Genomic DNA, 22,366 nt, shown 5'->3' on the forward strand with positions numbered 1-22,366 from the left:
TCTCGATGTAGCAGAGCTGAAGCTGTCGTGGGAACCATGGAAAGGTAAGGATGAGGTTGCTTAATTATTTTACTTTTATTGCAGAAGACATTGGCTTCAGCTGGAATGGGCGTGACGGTAAGTATGGTTTAATTTAGAACAATAAAGAATTGTGTGTTTATTTCAATTAAAGGACTTTATTCTGGGTGTTGTGTTTTTTTAAATACTTTACTAGAAATTCATGGTGGTCATGTCTAATATTGGCGTGACCCCATGAATTTCGGGCTTAGGGCCAGCTGATAATGCCAAGCTGGCCTTAACCCCTTTATTACCCAGTGAGCCACCGCACCAGGGCCCTGGATGAGTTGGGTACAGCGCCAGAAGATGGCGCTTCTATGAACGCGCCATTTTCTGGGGCGGCTGCGGACTGCAATTTGCAGCGGGTGGGGCCCAGAAAGCTTGGGCCTCCCTGCGCTGCGGATTCCAGCTCCCAGCTGCCTAGTTGTACCTGGCTGGGCACAAAAATAGGGCGAAGCCCCACGCATTTTTTTTTTAAATTATTTCATGAAATTCATGGAATAATTAAGAAAAAAAGGGCTTCCCTATATTGTTGTGTCCAACCAGGTACAAATAGGCAGCTGGTGGTTGGGGGCAGCCCGTCCCTGCCTGCTGTACCTGGCTGGACACAAATATAGTGCGAAGCCCCACGTCAATTTTTTTTTAATTATTTCATGAAATAATTTTTTTAAAAAAGGGCTTCCCTATATTGTTGTGTCTGGCCAGGTACAAATAGGCAGCTGGTGGTTGGGGGCAGCCCGTTCCTGCCTGCTGTACCTGACTGGACACAAATATAGGGCGAAGCCCCACGTCAATTTTTTTTTAATTATTTCAGGAAATTCATGAAATAATGAAAAAAAAATTGATGTGGGGCTTCGCCCTATATTTGTGTCCAGTCAGGTACAGCAGGCAGGAACGGGCTGCTCCCAACCACCAGCTGCCTATTTGTACCTAGCCGGACACAACAATATAGGGAAGCCCTTTTTTTCTTAATTATTCCATGAATTTCATGAATTTAAAAAAAAAATACGTGGAGCTTCGCCCTATTTTTGTGTCCAGCCAGGTACAACTAGGCAGCTGGGGGCTGGAATCTGCAGCGCAGGGAGGCCCAAGCTTTCTGGGCCCCACCCGCTGCAAATTGCAGTCCGCAGCCGTCCCGGAAAATGGCGCGTTCATAGAAGCGCCATCTTCTGGCGCTGTACCCAACTCATCCAGGGCCCTGGTGCGGTGGCTCACTGGGTAATAAAGGGGTTAAGGCCAGCTTGGCATTATCAGCTGGCCCTAAGCCCGAAATTCATGGGGTCACGCCAATATTAGACATGACCACCATGAATTTCTAGTAAAGTATTTAAAAAAAACACAAACACCCAGAAAAAAGTCCTTTAATTGAAATAAACACACAATTCTTTATTGTTCTAAATTAAACCATACTTACCGCCACGCCCATTCCAGCTGAAGCCAATGATCTCCTGCAATAAAAGTAAAATAATAAAGCAACATCATCCTTACCTTTCCATGGCTCCCACGACAGCTTCAGCTCTGCTACATCGAGATGACAGGCTGGACCGCAGCAGAACGCTGCCATCCAGCCTGTCATCCCGCAGACACTGAGAAGCGCAGGCTTGCTTGCGCTACTCAGTGTCTGGCTGTGACGGCATCCAGATGAGCCGAGGTCATGTCCAATGAACTCGGCTCACCTCATGCACGTCACTGACAGCGTGGGAAAATTCTCACGCTGAAGCGCTGAGTGCAGGAGAATTTTCCCACGCTGTCAGTGACGTACATGAGGTGAGCCGAGTTCATTGGACATGACCTCGGCTCATCTGGATGCCGTCACAGCCAGACACTGAGTAGCGCAAGCATGCCTGCGCTTCTCAGTGTCTGCGGGATGACAGGCTGGATGGCAGCGTTCTGCAGGTCCAGCCTGTCATCTCGATGTAGCAGAGCTGAAGCTGTCCTGGGAACCATGGAAAGGTAAGGATGAGGTTGCTTTATTATTTTTCTTTTATTGCAGGAGATCGTTGGCTTCAGCTGGAATGGGCGTGATGGTAAGTATGGTTTAATTTAGAACAATAAAGAATTGTGTCTTTATTTCAATTAAAGGACTTTATTCTGGGTGTTTGTGGTTTTTTTTTTAACTTTGACTATGGGGTTAGTAATGGGGGTGTCTTATAGACGCCTCTCCATTACTAACCTGGGCTTGATGTCAGCTGGCATTATAAGCTGACATCAACCCCAACCCTATTACCCCCTGCCACCACACCAGGGCAGCGTGGAAGAGTGAGGCTAAGTGCCAGAATTGGCGCATCCTATGGATGCGCCATTTCTGGGGCGGCTGACGGCTGGTGTTTCTAGCCTGGGAGGGGGCCAATATTCATGGCTCCCTTCCTGGGCTATTAATATCAGCCCCCAGCTGTCTGCCTAGCCTTTGCTAGCTATTAAATTAGGGGGGACCCCACGTCATTTTTTGGGGGGGGTCCTCCATTTTAATAGCTAGTAAAGGCTAGGTATTCAGCTGGGGGCTGATATTAGTAGCCTGGGAAGCTCCGTGGGTATTACACCCTTCCCAGGCTTCAAACATCTGCCCCAGCTGTCTGCTTAACCTCCGCTAGAGACTAAAATTACGGGGAACCCCACGCCAATTTTTTTTAATAATAAATCCTTTATTTTAATACTAAATGACAAGTACAGTAACCAACACTGTCACTGTACTTATTATATATGTGACTGACATGTTTCTATCTATCTAATCTATGTGTGATTCTCTATTCCTTCTATTCTAAATTGTCGGGTACAGATGCTGAATTGCCGGCCGGCTTTTTTAAAGAGACGGTGCATGAAAACACTATTATTTTTTTTAATAAATCCTTTGCAGTAAATGACAAGTACAGTAAGCAACACTGTCACAGTACTTCATATATATGTGACTGACATGTTTCTATCTATCTAATCTATGTGTGAAGCTCTATTCTGTCTGTTATAAATTGTCGGGTACCGCTGCTGAATTGCCGGCCGGCTTTTTTAAAGAGACGGTGCACGAAAACACTATTATATTTTTTAATAAATCCTTTACACTAAATGACAAGTACAGTAAGCAACACTGTCACTGTATTTCGTATATATGTGGCTGACATGTTTCTATCTATCTAATCTATGTGTGATTCTCTATTCCTTCTATTCTAAATTGTCGGGTACAGATGCTGAATTGCCAGCCGGCTTTTTTAAAGAGACGGTGCATGAAAACACTATTATTTTTTTTAATAAATCCTTTGCAGTAAATGACAAGTACAGTAAGCAACACTGTCACAGTACTTCATATATATGTGACTGACATGTTTCTATCTATCTAATCTATGTGTGAAGCTCTATTCTGTCTGTTATAAATTGTCGGGTACCGCTGCTGAATTGCCGGCCGGCTTTTTTAAAGAGACGGTGCACCAAAACACTATTATATTTTTTAATAAATCCTTTACACTAAATGACAAGTACAGTAAGCAACACTGTCACTGTACTTCATATATATGTGACTGACATGTTTCTATCTATCTAATCTATGTGTGATTCTCTATTCCTTCTATTCTAAATTGTCGGGTACCGGTGTATGCCGCTGCTGAATTGCCGGCCGGCTTTTTTAAAGAAAGCGTCTTCTGAGCAGTTTGTCAGCTTTTGGACACCTTTGAAGGTGTTTTCTATGTGTTCCTATGTGTTTTTGTTTGCCTGCCATTGGTTTTAACCGTGTTCGACGGTGTTCTAAGGTGTTCGACGAACAGTTCGACGAACAGTTCCTCGAACATCCCGGTGTTCGACGAACCGAACCGAACCCGAACACTACGGGGGTGGCTCAACACTAGTCCTGACAAGTAAGTTTAGAAAACAAACATTATGCGCATACAGATTTATCTTCTATGTCCATCGCTTTCAGAACATTTTTGGAAAATCTGGGAAGATTTTATTTACTACAAGTTTTTCAGTAGTTGAGTGATTGAGGTTTACATCCATTTTGAATGTTATAAGCAGTAATCGACTTTAGTAGACCTAATTATGAGTCTTTAATATAGATTTTATTAGGAATATTTGTTGTTTAAGTTGAACTATTAACATTTTTAGGTATAATTTTAATATTATTAAACTATAAATATGCTACAAATTACATAAAAATGTCGGCTACAGGAAAGAAAATGTATTCATTATTTAAAAAAAATATTATAAATGTCTAATTTTTCATGACCCACAACCCCTCATTAATGTGCCAACTTTTGTAGAATATGTTACGTTTTTATAGCGCATTCAGAGAGCCATAACTTTTTGATCTTTCCATCAACATAGCTCTTTGAGGGCTTGTGTTTGTTAGATGAGTGATATTTTTAAATGACACCATATTGGGTGCATGTAACATCTAAATTAACTTTTATTAACTTTTTGGGGAATGGAATTAAAACACCGCATTTTGGCCATTCCGTTTTGATTTTTAAATTTACACCTTTTACCATTTAGAATGAATAATGTGAATAATTAAAGCTATACAGTATGAATAGTTGCACAGTTTATTAATGTTTTATTACTTTTGCATAATAACACCACAGTTCAAGAAAAAATTGATTTTATGATGCGACATCATTGTAAATGTATGTGGGTTCGTCATTTGCAGGGTGAGTTATAATATTTAATAAAACCATTTTGATAAATATAGAAGTTTTTTTTCTATTTCAAGGGGGAAAAATGTAATTTTACTGATTTTTTCTTCTACTTTGCCCATGCTTAAATGTAATGTTAAAGGTATTAAATGGGTCATAACATTAACCCCTTCCCGTCATGGTGAATTTAAATTTTCCAGTTTTGTTTTTTCTTCCGCCTCCTCCAAGAACCATAACTTTTTTATGGGAAAAAAAAATCAAAGTGCTGTGAAATTGCAAAAATAAATTCTGCAATTGTTTTCATGGCATTCATTCATTCTATGGTTAAAATTATGTAGTAATTTGATTCTTCAGGTCAGTGCGATTATGGTGATATACCAAACATGCATTTTTAGTGGGGGGTTTTTTGAGGGTTTTTTTTCAGTTGTTTTTTTTTAAAAAATTGGAAATTCATAAAAAAAAAATTACTTGTGTTGCCATTTTCTGAGACCCACAACATTTTCATTTTTCAGTCACTGAAGCTGAGTGAGGTCTTATTTTTTTGCCCTAAATTGACCGTTTTATTGTTATTTTTTAATTTCCTTCATGTTTTTAAAAATGTTATTTTTTACTTTATAGTCCCCTAAAGGAACTTGAAAACTACAATTGGCTGATAGTTTGTACAACAATCACAGCTTCATTTGAAGACCAGGAAGGTCGTGACAGGCATGGAAGCAATCCGCAGATGAACGTCTGTCATGGAAACTTATCGGCATCTTGTGATCATATCAAAGGGGTGCTAATAGACAGTTAGAACAGCGCACCTCCAGACCATGCTCTGTAAATGCCAATGTCAGAGATTGACAGCAGCATTTAACAGGTTAACAGCAGCGGGCAGAGCTCTACTCCACTCGCAATTGATAGAGCCAGATGATGACTGAGAAATACAGCCATCATCTGCCAGGATAGATTCAAGCTAAGTTTCAGTACACCATAAGTCAGGAAGTGGTTAACAAAGCAGAAAATGGATTTATCTTCTTTTTACTATTGATTCTTTAAAATATTTTTTTATAATCTTTCATTTAACCCCTTCCTGAAGTAGATAATTTTTCATTTTCACCTTCCATTCATCCATAAGTCACAACTTTTCTATTTTTGCATCTGCATAGCCATATCAGGGCTTGTTTTTTTGTAGAGCCAGTTGTGGTTTTGAATGACACCATTTGTTTGCTATGTAGTGTTCTGAAAAAAAGGGAAAAAAATTCAAGTGCACACAACTGGTGAAAACATAACACAATTTTTTTTTGGGGGGATGGGGTTCATATTTACAGTAGTCATTATGCAATAAATATGCCCTGGAAACATGATTTTTCAAGATAGAACTTGTATGTTTTTGTGTTTTTTTTTCATATTTTAGTAGTTAAAAAAATCAGAACTTTGAAAAAAAAATAATTTGGTTTCTGTCACTACTTTCTGAAACCTGTAACGGTTCATATTTCCGTCAATGTACAAGGGTTTATTTTTTGCATGGTAAGCTGTTATTTTTATAGGTATCATTTTTAGAAATCACTTTGATCACTTTTTATTGCATTTTTGGAGGGAGCAGCGGTGACCGAGAAATAGAAATTCTGGCGTTTCTGTTTTATTTTTTTCAATTAATTTTATATTTTCATAGATCAGACTTTTATGGACAAGTACAATTATGTTTTTTTTAATTCTTTATTTTTTGGATTTGGAAAAGGAGGGTGATTCAAACATTTATGTTACTATTTTTTTAAATATTTTTTAATTATTTTTTATTTTATTACTTTACACTATTTTTTAGGATTTGAGCCTGCGATCATTTAATCACTTGCACAATATACTGCAACACTTCAGTATGGACTTCATGGAACTATAAAGATGGTGGTGATGTGCTCAATAGACCTACATGACAACCCATCGGCACCTCGTAACTGGACTGTGGGGGATGATGGGCAGCGGAACAGAAGTCCCACTGGCACCGACCCACTTTAATGCCCTGTAAAAAACTTACAGTAGTATTTAAGTGGTTAAACAGCAGCGATCAGAGCTGACTTGGAGGCAGGCGTTGACTGTATAACATTGCACTGTATGGAGCCACAAACCCGTAGCTAATGTAGGATGCACATAAACGTCCTAAGTCGGGATGGGGTAAAATGTTTTTTTAATAGCCTCAGTACAGAACTTCACAATGTGCTATGCTGATCATATGTATAATGGTTTTGTATACTCAGGTTACCAAAGTATTAGTGCCTGTAAGTGGCAATCTGTTAGGCTATGCATTATTTTACGGGACATTTTTTAGACACCCATAGCTGCCATAGCAATTTTCAATCTTTCATAGGGTAACAGAACCCCCTCCATCACCATCTAAGGGGCTAATTCGGCACTGGCATCCTACTGGGTGCTGCTATGACTTTTTTACAAGACTCAGCAGCACTAACAGGCTCAGACACACTGGATATTGAGTCATCATTTATAAATATGGATGAAGAATTGTCAGGAGACTTCCTCAATATTTAGAGTCATTGAGCAGTCCACAAGTGGTTAGTATTCATATTATTTTTAATTTCAGTCAATGATACATATACATTGATCTGCAATATTGATACTAGCAAGTATAGTAAATAGTATGAGAAATATGGGGTGGGATATACAGCAATCTGAACAACATTGACAAGGTTCAAATTGTGATGGCCAAATGACATAGTGAGAACTTCTCCATAATTACAGTTCTTGTAGGTTCTCAGCATGCAGTGGTGGGTAGAGACCAAAGTGGTCCAACCAGTGCTAAGGTCATGGACATTATTGAGCATAGAGAGTGAAGACTGGTATGTTTGGTCATATTCCACACATGGTTTTCATGTTATGTCTGATCTGTATATATAGCTGTATACTTTGGCAATATACAAGGAATTACATATTCATTCCACTGTAAATTAGGAGAATGGCAAAAAAAGATTTCATATTTCACTGACATTTTCTTACATTCTTGCAAACAGACAATTAAGTTTTTACATGATATGTATCTGTCTTCCAATATGACACTAAATATAATTTGAATAAAAGCTAAGCAGCCACTTTATAGGAAGTCTCAGACGGCCATAACACGACTGCAACACCCAGAGAGGGGTATGGGAATTGTAGCAATAATATGGTCTATAACGACAGCAATATCAAGGCATCAGAATAGGTCTATTGTATAATTTCATGCACAGTACAGTTTCAAAAGTCTACAAAAAAAAAAAATTGTAAGCTGACTTTATTTTCTAATCTAAATTCATAAAAATGAATTTTGCTAAGCTATTTTGCAGCATACTAATGGTGCATTTTCTCCTGCCTACTGCAGCAGTTAAATGATCAATGATCGGCTATACGCAAGCTGATCGGTGATCAGTTGCTAGCCTGTTTAGACAGACTGATCAGAATTTTATGCACACAGAATGATTGTTAATATGATCGTTCTGTGCGCATAGAATTATTACTATTTATTATTATAGCACCATTTATTCCATGGCGATATACATGTGAAAAAGGGGGTATACATAGCAAAAACAATTACAATAATCTTGAACAATACAAGTCAACGACTGGTACAGGAGGAGAGAGGACCCTGCTCGCGAGGGCTCGCAATCTACAAGAATATTATAATTTTCGGCAGCACATCTCTTGTTTAAACAGGATGATGTGCTACTGACGCGCCCCTGGGCCTGTGTCGCGCTGCGTTGCGCACGCGGGAGCTTACCCGGAGCCGGATCTCTTGAGGGTTGTAGTCTCGTGGCGGTGATCCGGTCCGTGCCCAGGGAGTCAGACTAAGTGGCGGTCTATGGCAGTAGATGTTAACTTGATCGACTACGCCACCCGTTGAGTGCGGCTTTGAAGCCGCCGCTGCAGAACAGTCCACTGAGGCCAGGTGTATGAGAATGTGCAGCGTGGTGGTATAACCCCCAACGGGAGGGGTATGGCCTCAGGGCAGCAGGGATAGATGATGGGGGTGATGGTGGTACACGAGCGCAACAAAGACAACTCGGAGTCTTGGTGGTGCAGTTCAGGGTCTTTACTCACGGTTACTCGGTTACTGCTCCAGGCCACCGCTGCAGAGGTGGCCGCCTGTGTCGCGCTGTGCTCACCAGGTGAGGGGCTCGGTTAACTCCCAGGTCTTTCTGGAGTGCTTTGCAGGACCCCCTTTATGTCCCCTGTCTCTGGTCTTCAACCCTAGTGACCACGCTTATGTCCAGCTGCCTCGGACCTTCTTGGTGGGCAAACGTTGGCCTGCGTTTCCCAGGTCCTAGGTGGTGCCTTTCTAGCGGGTGTGGTGAGGGGCTGCTCCACATGTAATGTCGCAGCCTCCGGTTCTTAGTTGAGGGTAGTTTCTCTCCTCCACTAATTTGGGATCCGGTTCCCATCTTCTTGACCTGACCCCCCTACTCAGGTAGCGGCGGGCGTGTGGTGGCTACCAGCCAGTCCACACCCCTGGGGTCCCCTCTGTCCTTCCTGGAGCCCAGTCTGCTCCTCTTCCTCCTCCAGGCTCAGGCCTCCTGACAGGGCCTGCCTGTGGAGCAGAACCCATAAAGCAGCTCTGCTCCCTGTCTTCTCCTCTCTCAACTCACTCCCTTTCCAAGATGGTGCCTCCCTTTATACTCCTGTACAGAGTGCACCCAGGATCTACTTCCCCCACGCACACACTACCGGGTTCCCTTCTCTAGGTGTTCCCTCCCCCCACTCCAGCCAGGGACATGCTCACTCGTGCCTGCATAACTAATGGGAGCACCGTCGAGCTGTCCCCCGGAAATGTGGTGTAGTGCATGTGGGTGTTAGGGTCCTGAGCCACACTCCATCCTTACCTGGAAGTGAGATATCGCACATCTGGGTGAGATGCAATACCTCTGTAGCAACCGAACCCTCGGGGTGCTACATTACCAATAATGATGACTGTAATGCTGGCATAAACAATTTAATCATCCAATGAATGAGCATTTTTTACATTTGTCAATTGAATGCCTCCTAGTTTACATAAGTTAATCAGTAAACGAGTGTTCTGACAAATGTTCTGACCATTATCAGCTCATCTAAAGAAGCCTTAGGTTGTCAGATTGTTTCTGGGTGACCATAGGGAATAAGGCATGCTGTAGTTAGTGTACATCCATGTTGTTTTGTATGTTACTAAAATTATTATTGTCCAACTTTGATGTTTCTGATATTCCAGGTAACAAGCCTACTACTCCTCCTGAAGAAGTGTTTGAGCTAAAAGCTAAAGGAGATGTCTCCTCCATCGCCTGCTTGGCAAAAGATTTCTACCCCAAGGATATTGAATTTTATGTTAATAAAACCAAACAAGAAAATGTTCACACAATCTTATCCAAGGATGGATTGTACAGTGCGGTCAGTGTTCAGAATGGGAAGTATGAGGACTTTACATGTGAGGTCAAACAGCCTCAAAACTTGACAACTGTAAAGGCAAAAGGTGATAATATGTTTTACTCTTTTTTTGACATGGTTTTCAGAGTAACTGGAATTATTCATATTCTTTGATATGTTTTAGTCTGCATTTACATTTCTTTGCTGTTTTTGAAGGCAAAAATAATTTGCTCTTTGAATCAAAAATACTGAAGCCTCCACAAAAATTTAACAAACTTCATTCTAAGTCAATGTACACTGTTAGGTCCATTGTAAGTGAAAAAAAATTACAAATTTTACAAATTTTACAAATTGTAAAGCAATTCCTGTCTAGTCTATATTGAACATCTTTGAATAGGTCTGCACAGTTTGATGCTGCAAGTTTTCCTTCTCTACTATGCTATAAAATGGGACATAGCTACAAATACAATTTTCAGGTCCAGTCAATAACAATATCATTGTTTTTTTACATTGTACACCATGCTGGAAAATTAGTATAAATTTTGTAAAAAAAAAAAAATTCAAATGTATATAGGTCCATTTGAATGGATGTGAGGTTACTTTGCTCTAAGAAACAATGCAGCACCTTTTCACTTAACTATTACCAACAAGGAGAAAAAGGCGATCAAAAAAGTCCTTATGAACTATATCATATAAAAATAGAAACTTTATTAAATAGACAAAAGGTTCAAAAGTGTATGTTACAAGTGTAGAGACAAATGACACGGAACCCATGTACAGATGCAAACAGGACCTGCGGTCCACCCAGAAAGTGCCTGGTTATGTCAAACTACAAGTAAAAAGACAATTAGAGTTAATAATTTTAAGCACCCATGATCCAAACCTCTGCATACTTGCACCTATTAAAAACAGTACACCTGTGAATAATATTAGCATAATGTGCAGGGTCCATATATACCTTTAGTAAGGGGATCTTGGGATAATGCAGCTTGCTGGGTTGGTGCATGTCCGCCCCAACGCACGTTTCGGCGAGCCTTCGTCATTATACTAACTTTTCACTTAACTGTACTTCAAAGAGTATTATATAACTTGGACATTTTCTACAACTCAAATATTCTATTACTTCACTCCATCCCACTTTTGCCATAAGGTGAGATGAACATCTCGCCTCAGGCAGCGGTTTGAGGTGACTCTCAGAGGATGGCGTTTTGTTGCCCTCTGGGAGCAGGACCTTCAGCTCCATAACATGCTGCCTTTACATCAGACGCCATGTCCATCATTACAGATTCCCTTTAAAATGGGACAGCTTCAAATGCAACAGAACTTATCAACCTAATACAGAGACCATCTCTTAGGGAAGAAAATGTAGCATGGTTTTCCAACAATATGCTTCCATACTGTTATACAATGCCTTTTATTTTAGATTCCTAACTACTATGTACAGTAAATGCTTGATAAATTATCACAAATTACAAGACAATAGTCACAGAAACACTAAAATAAAAGATCACTAAACTGTTTCCTTCAATGCAGGTACTAATAATCAAGCTGAAGAGGAGACAGACAGCAGATGTGAGAGAACAGATATCTCTCGTAAGTGATGTGTTTTAAGCAATATGTTACTTCTGTTCTGGGAACTATTGGGGAATACACTGAAGGCAGTAATAGCTGTTGCCTCAGTATGATGGCACTTGTCCATATGCTTTATTATCGTATACCGTCAATATGGTCATCATGGGGCACTCTGGTGGACTTTGTGTGTCCATGCATTATATGGATATTTCATGCGAATGACTGCCATCCCGTGCTACTTTGCCAATTGTGCATGCCCAGGATACAATTGTTCCTATAACACCATTAAAGGGTATATCCAGGACTTTAAAAAAAATGTGCCTAAGTGCTAACAGGCTGATAGTTGCTACCTACCTGCCTGTTGTGCCCAGCGCCATCCTCTGCCCGCACAGAGTGGTCACAGACTTCCACAGACGTCACATCAACGAAGCAGCAGTTTGTCTTCCTGTTGACAGGGTGGGACTACTGGTATCATGCTGATTGACAGCTGGCTCTCTGCCACCTAATTGGGGGAAGCCAGCTGTCAATCAGCATGATGCCAGTAGTCCCGCACTGTCAACAGGAAGAGAAACTGCTGCTCTGTTGACAGGGAGCAGCTGAATCTCTGGTAGGAGCAGTCAATGACTTTTTTTTTAAAGTACAAGATAGCCTCTTTAATGACACTCATGCTTTATTTAGTTAGTGTTTTTTTGTACTTAAAGGGAACCTGTCACCAGTTTAGTGACATAAAGTATCAAGCAAAAGGGTGAAATTGTCTTGAACTTTTGACTTTCAGGCTCCATATCTCACCTTCCACTACTGCTTTGAACGTAAGACTACCATCATTTTATAGACAATCATCTTGGCTATCTCATACATAAATTTGAGTTGCAACTATTTAGCATATAATTAGTTATGCAGATTCGTGTCATGTCACTGCATTGTTACTGTTTTGCTCCTAAAAATCTAAATTCACATTTTTATTATTTTGTTGGTATTTTGAAAATCCACCTTTGGCTTTCAACACTTCCTGAATCCTTTGGGGCATACTCTCGATCAGATTCAAGCATGTGTCAACCGACATCTGATCCCAGGTCTCTTTTATATGTTCCCAAAGTTGGTGCATACTGGTGAACTCACTTGGGTATGTATACAGTTTTTTCTTCAATTCTACGCACAAGTGTTCAATTCGGTGGAGGTCTGGGGACTGTGGAGGCCAATCCAGCACCTCTACTTCATTGTCATTGAACCATTTCTTCGCCAATCTTGACGTATGCTTTGGGTCGTTGTCCAGCTGGAAAACTATGTCGTCCTTTCCATACCCATAGTACTCGGAGTTTACAAAGTAATTTGTCTTGTAGGAAACTCACATATAGCTCAGCATTGAGACCGCCATATATCCTGGTCAAGTATCCAATGCCTTTGGCTGTGAAACAACCCCATATCATCAGGTTTCCTTCACCAAACTTGACAGTTCATTCAATTTCTCCATCCGTTAGCCCCTTTTTTCTTTGTTTCTTCCAGACTCATTTGCACCCATCAGAGCCTAGTCTATTGACGTTTGTCTCATCGCTCCAAATCACTCGTTTCCAATCTTCTACTGTCCACTTTTTGTACTTTTTTGCAAACTCGAGTCGACACTTGTTATGACGATATTGAAGTCGAGGCTTCTTCACCTTTTTTTGAGCCACCATTCAAGACTTGTGTAACATGCATTGCATGGTGCTTGCTTGGATGTCTGTGATCTCACTATTACAATGCATACGAGTCACCTCCACTACTGTGCTGGTCGCACCAGAACTAATAAACCTTGTGATGAGCCAACTTGTTGGCTCTAATATTTTGCCTGGATATCCACCTCTTGGTTTTTGAATGGATGGACGGACTTCATTTCATATTATTCCAACTGTCATGGCACTCACGTGATGCAGTTTGGCAATTTTTGGGGCCGAGAGACCCCTATCGACCCCCCTTCTTCATGGCTGCTCCTTCATTCAAACAAGTAACTTTTTGCTTGGGAATCAACCTAATACACATTGAGCTATTAGAAAATGTGAAAACAGGTTGTAATTTCTAGTATACAGAAAGAAAAAGATTTTTCCATCATCAGGAGAAAAATAGTAACAATACAGTGACATGACAAGAATCTGAATAACTAATCATATGCTAAATAATTGTAAGTCAAATTTATGTATGAGATAGCCAAGATGAAGATCAATAAAATGATGGTAGTCTCACGTTCAAAGCAGTAGTGGATGATGAGATATGGAGCCTGAAAGTCAAAAGTTCAAAACATTGTTACCCTTTTGCTCTTCACTGTAGCAGCTAAAAATATCACCTTATTTAGCGTCTGCGCTGCATTCCCTAAATCCTTATATAACCTCTAACTCTCCCTGTATAACCCCAAAAAAAACATTTTAATGTCTCCCCCTGCTGTATGGCTGCTTTGATTTACATGGGTGATGCCTCCTGCATCATCCAAATAGCCGGGTGAAATCCCACGCTTGCGCAAAGAAATCGCCGACTCCTGCCTGCACACTATGCTCTGACCTACTGCCCTTCTGCGGGCAGAGCAAGAAACATCGGTGCACATGCGCTCAGGAATGGGCGCAAAATACTTCCGGTACGTGAGCCGGAAAGACATGTGCCAGAACATGTGCACTTCTGTTTTTCGGCTTTACCCGCAGTTGGGCAAAGCATACTGCGCAGGGACGAGCCAGCTATTTCTCTGTGAAAGCGCGGGATTCTTATTATGATCTGCTACAAGAACTAAGGAAAGATAGGAAAACTGTCCCTACAATAGGACTAAGCTGATTCCCTACGATGCAGCGGGCAACCTGTTCCTTGTGAACAGACTTGCCTTCGTCCTCAGCTAGTCTGAACGCAGACCTATAGATATAAGGGAGGGGTCCTTAAAAGTAGTAAAGACTGGGACAAAATTGGACACATCCTAGCAGAAGTTGTAGTGGAGCAAAAAGACAAACAGACAAAAATACTTAGAGGTCCAAGGACCAAGCAAACTATAGGGATAGGTACAAAGCACCTGGCTAGATTAAGAGTCAAAGTAACACTGAAGTCCAGCAAAGACAGAAGGGTGGAGCTGAAATAAATATGCAGCAGATCACGTGACCACAAAATAGAAAAAAAAACTAACAGGAGGGTTCTAACAGTACCCCCTCTTCTCTGAGGATCCTCCGGATCCTCCAGGCCCAGGCCTATCAGGAAACCTCCTGTGAAATGCTCTGATAAGTCTAGGAGCAGAGACATCATCTGCCCTTACCCAGGAGTTATCCTCAGGACCGAAACCTTTCCAAGCGACGAGATACTGCAATCTCCCTCTATACCTTCTGGAATTCAGGATACGAGAAATTTCATATTCACCGTCTTTCATCACCGGAGGAACTGTGACAGTGCCATCCCTATCCGATACATCAGCTTTTTTCAACAAGGAAACATGAAACACCGGATTAATCTTCCAGGAGGAGGGAACCTCCAGAGGGCAAAGCAATCCCGCAGCAGGAGCATGTGAAGCCTTTGATCTAGCACACACCGTACATTGACGTACCCATTTAATGATTTCCTTCTGCCACCCAGGCCACCAAAAACTGCGACCTACCAGTCTCTTAGTCTCAGAAATTCCTGGATGACCTGCCAACCAAGACTCATGATACTCCACAAACAACTCTCTCCTAAAGGTTCTAGGTACAAACAACCTCCCATGGGGAGTGTTAGATGGGGCATCCTCCTGGGCTTTCAGAATCCCATCTTCCAAAACGGAGTCTAATGCTGCTATCACAACTCCTTCCTGTAAAATGCTCTCCTCCTCCTCGGTACCAACCATGGGAGAAAAGCTGCAAGATAAAGCATCAGCTTTAACATTCTTAGTACCCGGGATGTAAGTAACAGAAAAATTAAACCGCGAAAAAAAAAGTGCCCACCTAGCCTGACGGGCATTCAAGCACTTGGCAGCATCTAGATAGATCAGATTCTTATGATCAGTGAAAACCTGAACGGGAAATTTAGCACCCTCCAAGAAATGACGCCAATGTTCAAATGCGAGTTTGATAGCCAGCAATTCCCGATTACCAACATCGTAATTAAGTTCGGTTTCAGAAAATTTTTTCGAAAAAAAAGCACAGGGATGAACCCCATCATTGTTCTCCTGAGACAAAACCGCACCGACCCCCACCGAAGAAGCATCAACCTCGATCAAAAAAGGCTTGGTCTCATCATGCTGCATAAGGATGAGGGCAGAACTGAACCTCTCCTTGAGATACACAAAAGCTTCAATGGCCTCAGTAGTCCACTGGACCGTATTCGCACCTTTCCTGGTGAGATCGGTCAGCGGCTTAACAATTATAGAAAAATTCTTAATGAATTTTCTGTAATAATTGGCAAAACCCAAAAATCTCTGTATCGATTTTAAACCAATAGGCCTAGGCCATTCCTGCACAGCCTGAACCTTCACCGGGTCCATCTCAAAGCCCTCGCTGGAGATAATGTAGCCCAAAAAACTAATTCTCTGCACAGCGAACTCACATTTCTCCAGCTTAGCAAAAAGTGAATTGTCACTTAATAACTGCAATACCGCACGTACGCTCTGCCAATGAGACTCCAGATCTGGCGAAAAAATCAAAATGTCATCCAAATATACCACCACATTCTTACCAATCAAAGGTCTCAGGATGTCATTAATAAGGTTCTGAAAAAATGCTGGTGCATTGGTAAGACCAAAAGGCATAACCAGATTCTCAAAATGACCCACCGGAGTGTTAAAAGCAGTCTTCCATTCATCACCCTCCTTCATTCGCAACAAATTGTATGCCCCCCGGAGATCAATTTTAGAGAACCACTTGGCCCCCACTAACTGGTTAAACAAGTCAGGAATTAACGGCAGTGGGTAGGAATTGCGTACAGTAATTTTATGAATTTCGCGAAAGTCCAGACATGGACGTAAACCGCCGTCCTTTTTTTTTACAAAAAAAAATCCAACAGCCACAGGTGACTTAGAAGGTCTAATGTGACCAGCAGCCAAGCTCGTCTGTATGTATTCCTCCAAGGCCTTTCTTTCAGGGATAGTAAGATTAAATAAGCGACTCTTGGGAAGAGTAGCTCCAGGAACAAACTCAATGGTGCAATCATAGTCCCTATGAGGAGGTAGAATTTGCGACTCCTCCTCCGAAAAAAACTTCCAAAAATCCTGAATAGGTACAGGTAATTCCCCTTTTTCCACAGCAGCAATGCGACCGTTACAACATTTATCATAACACTTAGGACTCCAAGATTTAATCTCATTAGTAGACCAGTCCAGTAAAGGATTGTGCAGTTTTAACCAAGGCAAACCTAAAACTACTGGAGAAGGTAAATTATTTAATACCACTAAATCCAAATTCTCTTTGTGAATACCATTAATAGTGAGGGGAAATTCAAAAACCTTGTGAGTAACACATTTCAAAGGAGTGTTATCAACAGCAACCACAGAAATAGGAGATGACAAAGGTTTGGGTTCCAATTTAAGTTTTTCCAAAAATCCCTTATCAATCACATTCAGTGTAGAACCACAATCCACAAATACCTGAAATTCAATCAACTCCTCCTGCAATGAGGTGCTCCCTGAAATAAATACTCCCTTAGAGTTTAAACAAGCAATACGGGCATAACTGACCTTTTTTTTTTTTTTTGTTTAACAGAAGCTCACAGTTCTTAACAAAATGGTCAGATTTACCACAATAAAAACACAATCCCTTGGAAAACCTGTGGTCTTTTTCCTGAGAGCGGAGTGACATTGCCCCAATCTCCATTGGTTCTCCGTCGTCTGAGCAGACCCTCTGATGACTAGGAGCTGCCATAGCAGGAGTTTTCTCCTCATTAACCCTAGCATGCAGTCTCCTGTCCACCCGTATAGCTAATTGCATGGCTTCTTGCAAGGTTCCAGGTGCAGGAAAAGCAATCAGCAGATCCTTAACCCTTTCACTTAAACCAGCAAGAAACGAACATTTTAATGTCGAATCATTCCATTCCACTTCAGAAGACCACCTTCTGAAGTGTGTACAATAATTTTCAACATCACCTGACCCCTGCTTTAAACGTCTCAGATGTGTCTCAGCAGATGAGACTTGATCAGGATCTTCATACAACAACCCCATAGCAGAAAAAAAATCTTCCACTGATCTAAAACACGGATCATTAGGTTGGAGAGAAAAGGCCCATCCCTGTGGTTCCTTGCGCAAAAGTGACATGATAAACCCAATGCGCTGTGATTCATTCCCAGAGGACCTGGGTCTCAAACGAAAATATTATAAACAAGCATTTTTAAAGGAAAAAAAATCTTGTTGTTTACCATCAAATATATCAGGGAGTCCTACCTTCGGTTCCACAAAATGCGCTCCAAGACAGCTACACACGTGTTGCTGGAGCTCGGCCACCTCTAGAGACAATCCCTGCAGGCGCTGAGCCAAATCTTGAACAGAATCCATTCTGATCCCCGGAATTCTTTGCTTGAAGTTTTTTAGTTTTGGCTGGACTTACTGTTATGATCTGCTACAAGAACTAAGGAAAGATAGGAAAACTGTCCCTACAATAGGACTAAGCTGATTCCCTACGATGCAGCGGGCAACCTGTTCCTTGTGAACAGACCCGCCTTCGTCCTCAGCTAGTCTGAACGCAGACCTATAGATATAAGGGAGGGGTCCCTAAAAGTACTAAGGACTGGGACAAAATTGGACACCTCCTAGCAGAAGTTGTAGCGGAGCAAAAATACAAACAGACAAAAATACTTAGAGGTCCAAGGACCAAGCAAACTATAGAGATAGGTACAAAGCACCTGGCTAGATTACGAGTCAAAGTAACACTGAAGTCCAGCAAAGCCAGAAGGGTGGAGCTGGAATAAATAGGCAGCAGGTCACGTGACCACAAAATAGAAAAAAAACTAACAGGAGGGTTCTAACAATTCTACTCTGGTATTTGGGTGACGCAGCAGGCGTCACCCATGTAAATCAAAGTAGGTTGACGGCAAGCAGCAGCCGGGAGCAGCCTTTACAGAGAACCTGTCATCAGGATCAGGCATGTTAAACCAAAGGTATGGGCATAAAGACGTTATTCTACTGATTTGATAGGTACCTTCACTGTAGAAATCCACAGCTTGATTATTCTTTAGTCATCATTAGAAATTAGGATGCAATAAATTGTTAATGCATGGGGGTGGGCCTGTGAGGCGAGACTGTGGGTAGGTACTGTGGGTAGGGTCTTCACCTCTGCCACGGCCTCTCAGCTGCCACGAGTGTTCGTATCTTCAATCTGTTTAAAATCTCACGCCGGAACCGTCCAAGCAGCTGGCGGTGCTTAGGCAGATTGATCTGGTTGCAGGCTTTAATGCAATAGCGCCATGTCGGCGCATGCGCATATTGACCTCTTGGCGGTCTTCTGTAAAACAGTGCCGCCATGCTTTTGCACAGATTGAGATCTGGGCTAATCATTGAGTCGAGATCTAAATCAGCACATGCGCCAACACCATTTTACTGAAGCCTGCAACCAGATCAATGTGTGCAAGCGCCGCTCATGGCTAGAATGGCGCTGGTGTGAAATTTTAAACGGATTGGAGATACGAACACTCAAAGCAGTTGAGAGATGGTGGCAGAGCTGAAGACCCTACCCACAGTCCCGCCCCACAGACCCACCCTGATGCACGAACAACTTATTGCACCCAAATTTCTAATGATGATTAAAGAATAACCAGGATTTCTACGGCAAAGGTACCTATTAAATCACTATAACAGTGCCTTTATGGCCATACCTTTAGTTTAATATGCCTGATCCTGACGACAGCTTCTCTTTAAGTTGTATAATTAATTATGTGCTGGTTAGCAGTGTGTCCCAGATTTCATCTTCAATATGTACGATATCCACTAGATATATATAATTGTTTAGGAAATGCTTGATGCTTTACCTGTTGTTATAATTCCATGAACTTAATGGATTTGCATATATATTCTAATGTCTGCTATTTTCCAGTTCACATAATGGAAGAAATCAATATGCTCTCCTTAACTGTAATGGGGATGAGGGCATTGTTTGCCAAAACTCTGGTCTTTAATCTGATCTTGAGTGCAAAGATCTTCTTAATGTAAGGTGAGCACCTAATATAAGTTCATCAAAGTTCTAAAAACTCCATAAAAATAAATAGCAATACAGATATATCTAGTAATAGATATTTATAACAATGTGGATATTTAAAATAATGAATGGATTTTGGGGTCTGTGGAGCAAATCAGTGGAAGATATGGTAAACTATACTGACCCTAAAAAAGTACTATACTGACTCTAAAAAGGTAAGATTTTTTAGCCTGTTAGATGAAAATTATTTCTAATTTTAATATGCAAAAAAGATCTTAAACAGCACAAAACAAGCAAAGCCCTATTGCAAATATGTTATTCTCTGGGAAAAAGAGCAGTAAATGCTGAAGAAATAGCATTATAAGGCTCCATGTTTAAGTTTCACGTACATGTACTATCGTTTTTTTTGCAGATAGAAAATAGCCAAAATAACAGACGCAGACTAAATATAGTGTGAACTAAAAGAAAGACGAAAAGGAGCCGAAAAGACAAAAACACCCATAAAGTACCTTGTATTCTGTATTAATGGAATACTCTCTAAACACATAACCAATAAATCAATATAATATCTGGGAATATAAGGCTCTGTTTACATCTACACTGTGACTTTCACTTATGATGGAAACCACAATGCTGTGAATGTTCTGGCACGTGACAGACACCAGTGCCCTTCAGACCCTATTAATTAATAGGTTTCAGTAGTGGTGACTGGTGACAGATATGTTAACTGGAAATATAGAGCTGCCTGAAACTGCACACGTGGTCAAAATTGTTGGTACCCCTCGTTTAATGAAAGAAAATCCCACAATGGTCACAGAAATAACTTGAATTTGACAAAAGTAATAATAAATTAAAAATCTTTGAAAATGAACAAATGAAAGTCAGACATTGCTTTTCAACCCTCCCTGCTTCCACAGAATTTTTAAAAAACTTAAACTGATGAAATAGGCCTGGACAGAAATGATGGTACTCTTAACTTAATATTTTGTTGAACAATCTTTTGAGGCAATCACTGCAATCTAACGATTCCTGTAACTGTCAATGAGACTTCTGCATCTCTCGACAGGTATTTTGGCCCACTCCTCATGAGTAAACTGCTCCAGTTGTCTTGTGTTTGAAGGTTGCCTTTTCCAGACGACATGTTTCAGCTCTTTCCAAAGATGCTCAATAGGATTTAGGTCAGGGCTCATAGAAGGCCACTTCAGAATAGTCCAATGTTTTCCTCTTAGCCATTCTTGGATGTTTTTAGCTGTGTGCTTTGGGTCATTATCCTGTTGAAAGACCCATGACCTGAGACTGAGACCAAGCTTTCTGACACTGGGCAACACATTTCCCTCTAGAATCCCTTGATAGTCTTGAGATTTCATTGTACCCTGCACAGATTCAAGACACCCTGTGCCAGATGCAGCAAAGCAGCCCCAGAACATAACAGAGCCTCCTCCATGTTTCACAGTAGGGACAGTGTTATTTTCTTGATATGCTTCATGTTTCCATCTGTGAACATAGAGGTGATGTGCCTTGCCAAAATCTTCCATTTTTGTCTCATCTGTCCATAGGACGTTCTCCCAGAAGCTTTGTGGCTTGTCAACATGTAGTTTGGCAAATTCCAGTCTTGCTTTTTTAAGATTTTTTTTTCAACAATGGTGTTCTCTTTGGTCGTCTCCCATGAAGTCCACTTTGGATCAAACAACGACGGATGGTGCGATCTGACACTGATATTCCTTTAGCTTGAAGTTCACCTTTAATCTCTTTAGAAGTTATCCTGGGCTCTTTTGTTACCATTCGTATTATCCGTCTCTTTGATTTGTCATCAATTTTCCTCCTGCGGCCATGTCCAGGGAGGTTGGCTACAGTCCCATGGATCATAAATTTCTGAATAATATGTGCAACTGTAGTCACAGGAACATCAAGCTGCTTGGAGATGGTCTTATAACCTTTACCTTTAACATGCTTGTCTATAATTTTCTTTCTAATCTCCTGAGACAACTCTTTCCTTTGCTTCCTCTGGTCCATGTTGAGGGTGGTATACACCATGTCACCAAACAGCACAGTGAGTATCTGTAGCCCTATATACAGGCCCACTGACTGATTACAAGATTGTAGACACTAGTGATGAGCGAGTACCATAATATTCATAATCGCTATACTCGTAACGAGTACTTTGTAATAATCGCATAGCGAGTACAATGTAAGTCAATTGGAAATGCAAGTAATTTTCTGTTGAACCCTACAAAGGGGTCTGGGGTCCTGAGGAAAAGGCTGAAATGGATGGGAAAGTAATGAAACAGAATGGGAAGAGCCTGGAGAATATGCCTGCATGCATTTCTGACTCACATATGGTTTCTGGGAATAAGTTTGTCGCAGTATTACGCCACCTTTACAGACACACAAGAGCAACTACCAAACCTAACCTAAATTGCATTTAACAGGCCAAAAAACAAAAAGGTTAAGAAACAGTTTTTCCTGCATAATCACTTGTATATAAGGCTAAATAAACCAGAGGAACCAAAAAAATATCCCTTTTAGCGTTTGTTCACACATACTGTTGTGGCTTTTTTTCGCCTTTTACAATTGGGAGGGCCCTGACTTATATATTTTGTAGGTCCCTCTGTCATACATCATTTTTAGTTTGCTATTCCCCAGCACTTTACAAGCACAGCTAGAACGCACCAGTA

General features: G+C 41.1%; 1 gene segment (V, D, J or C); it reads left to right on the top strand.

Annotated features, from left to right (window-relative positions):
- The window catches only part of LOC141253255 (T cell receptor delta constant-like), a 72,841-nt gene extending 61,212 nt beyond the window's left edge, over nt 1-11,629 (top strand). The window contains 2 exon segments of the C gene segment in view: nt 9,877-10,134; nt 11,562-11,629. Coding sequence covers nt 9,877-10,134; nt 11,562-11,629 — 326 coding nt within the window.
- Nucleotides 11,630-22,366: the final 10,737 nt, after the last annotated feature.

Source organism: Phyllobates terribilis, unplaced genomic scaffold (genome assembly GCF_046119375.1).
Source record: "Phyllobates terribilis strain yellow unplaced genomic scaffold, ASM4611937v1 Scaffold_1__5_contigs__length_1240528914, whole genome shotgun sequence".
Lineage (NCBI taxonomy): Eukaryota > Metazoa > Chordata > Amphibia > Anura > Dendrobatidae > Phyllobates > Phyllobates terribilis.